The 2,758-nt window shown below is 46.4% G+C and overlaps 1 protein-coding gene across 1 annotated transcript; it reads left to right on the forward strand.

The window, feature by feature from the left end:
* The first annotated feature begins 291 nt into the window (after positions 1-291).
* On the forward strand, positions 292-2,535 carry ADAM30 (ADAM metallopeptidase domain 30). The gene is given in 1 exon segment (XM_046645328.1): positions 292-2,535. A coding segment is annotated over 1 exon segment (2,244 nt).
* Positions 2,536-2,758: the final 223 nt, after the last annotated feature.

A 2,758-nucleotide genomic window follows, 5' to 3' on the forward strand; every position in this document is an offset into this window, starting at 1 on the left:
CGCTCTCTGCCCTTTTCCATCCCTCGTGCCAATAGCCTCTCTTTTCTCTTTTATTCGCGCGCACGTTTCCCTCGTTTCTTCCACGTGCGCCCAACGGCGCCGCCCAGAAAACGGTCTAGGTACGGTTCCGGGAATGTCAGCTGGGCCGAGCCCGGGAGGCTGGAGCTCCCGCCCGCCCTGCTCTGGGAGCTCCGCACTTTGCGCTCCGGCGCCTCTAGTGGCGGCCCCTGGAAGTCTGACTCGCAAGGCCGCAGCGGCAGGGACTGACTCCCTAAAGGACGGGGCTGCGCCATGAGGTCAGTGAGGACCTTACTCTCCCAAGGCCGTTCTCTCTCCATCCTGATCCTAGTCCTGGGGCTGCTCCTGGTTGATTCTCTCGGCGAGGATTTAATTTTTCACCCTGAGTGGGGGTTTGACTCGTATGAAATCATCATCCCCAAGAAGCTGAGTTCACGGGGAGGGGAGGAGGCTGTGGCCAAGCACGTGTCCTACCTCCTGCAGGTAAAAGGCAAGGAGCATGTCCTCCACCTGTGGCCCAAGAGGTTACTATTGTCCCGAAATCTGCAGGTTTTCTCCTTCACAGAAGAGGGCGATCTCCTGGAGGATTACCCTTACATACCGGGGGACTGCAACTATATGGGTTTCATTGAAGGAACCCGGGATTCTGAAGCTACCCTAAGTACATGCCTGGGGGGTCTCCAAGGCATATTGAAAATTGATGCCAAACATTACCAAATCGAGCCCCTCAAGGCCTCTTCCAGTTTTGAACATGTCATATATCTTCTGAAGAAAGAAGAGGAATTTCACAATCAGTCCTGTGGCTTACTTGATGATGAAATAAAACGGCAGATGGCCCAGCATGAGAATGTGGCTCGGCTTAGGGACTTTTCTGACTCCTATAAACACAAAAAGTACCTTGAATTAGCCCTGGTCTTTGATCATCGTAGATATTTGTACTCCAATTCCAATCTTACTCGAGTCATAAATGATGCCATTCTTATGACTGGGATTATGGACACTTACTTCCAAGATATCAATATGAGAATACATCTGAGAGGTATTGAAGTTTGGACAGATGCAAACAAAATGAAGGTTGATTCTCCAACGACACAGCAGGTTTTAAGCCAATTTTTGCTGTACAGACGCAGGACCCTAAATGCCCGGATCCCGGCAGATTGGGCACACCTATACCTTAAAGGACAATATGTCGATTACCTTGGACAGTCCTTTGGAAGAGTGTGTAGTAAGACATACAGTGGAGCTATAAGTGTCTTTCCAGATATAAATGTCCTTGGACCTGCCACCTGGAGTGCTCATTGCCTTGGCCATGGTGTGGGAATGTCCCATGATTATGAATACTGTCAATGTAAGGGCAGGCGTAGTTGCATCATGGGCACTGGGCGAACTGGGTTTAGTAATTGTAGTTATTCCTATTATATTGCTTTCATACACTCAGCAGGAGCGTGTCTAACTGACATCCCAGAAGTAGGCTATGTGGTTCAGAGATGTGGAAACAAAATTGTGGAAGAGAATGAGGAATGTGATTGTGGTTCAAGAGAGGACTGTAAAAAAGACCAGTGTTGTCAACCAGATTGTAAATTGAAACATGGTGTCAATTGTAGCATGGGACTTTGCTGTCATAAGTGTCACTTTCGTCCCTCTGGGTATGTGTGTCGGAAGGAAGAAAATGAATGTGACCTTGCAGAGTACTGCAGTGGGACCTCAGGTCTCTGCCCAAGTGACACTTATAAGCAGGATGGAACCCCTTGCAAGTACGAAGCCCGTTGTTTCAGAAAGGGGTGCCAATCCAGATATATGCAGTGCCAAAGGCTTTTTGGACCTGATGCCAGGGAGGCTCCCAGTAAGTGCTATGATGCAGTTAATTTAATTGGTGATCAATATGGGAACTGTGGTATTAGAGGAATTGGTGACTATCAAAAGTGTACTAGGGAAAATGCAGTATGTGGCAGGCTACAGTGTATCAATGTCAAAACCATCCCTGAAATGCCAGAACATACTACTATCATTTCTACTCATTTGGGAGAGGAAAACCTCATGTGCTGGGGCACAGGCTATCATCTATCCAAGGTACCCTTGGGGATACCTGACATTGGTGTGGTAAATGATGGTACCTCCTGTGGTACGAATCGGATATGTGTTAACAGAACCTGTGTGGATAGCTCATTGCTGCAGTTTGACTGTTTGCCTGAGAAGTGCAACCACCGGGGCATTTGCAACAATAAAAAAAACTGCCACTGCTTGTATGGCTGGGCCCCTCCTTTCTGTGAGGAGGTAGGGTATGGAGGAAGTGTTGACAGTGGGCCACCGGGACCGCTAAAAGCAAGGGTGCCCACCTTACTTCAGGTTGTTCTCATCATGTTAACACGCATTTCTCTCTTTGCCATCTCAGTGATTATTGTGTATCTCAAGTGATTGGTAGAAAATTGTTTAAAACTCAAACAGAAAAAAACACCACCAATTAACACTGGAGTTAGAAAATCCAAGGCAAAGGAAGTCAAGAAACCAAAAGACTAATCAGGCAATCCACAGTCACTCAATAATGCAGGGCCGTATATTGAACAAGCTTGTTTATCCACAAGGCTCTTGGTTCTTCTTCCCATTCTTTTTTACTTAATTTTCCTTCAAGTGTTGATCAACAAATAAACGATATTCTTATTTTGGAAACAAATCAATGTATTTTGTTTTCCTAGTATTCACTTGTCCTTTAGTTTGTGATTGAATTTTGGATGTCCTGAAA

Source organism: Equus quagga, chromosome 18 (assembly GCF_021613505.1).
Source record: "Equus quagga isolate Etosha38 chromosome 18, UCLA_HA_Equagga_1.0, whole genome shotgun sequence".
In the NCBI taxonomy this organism is placed as follows: domain Eukaryota; kingdom Metazoa; phylum Chordata; class Mammalia; order Perissodactyla; family Equidae; genus Equus; species Equus quagga.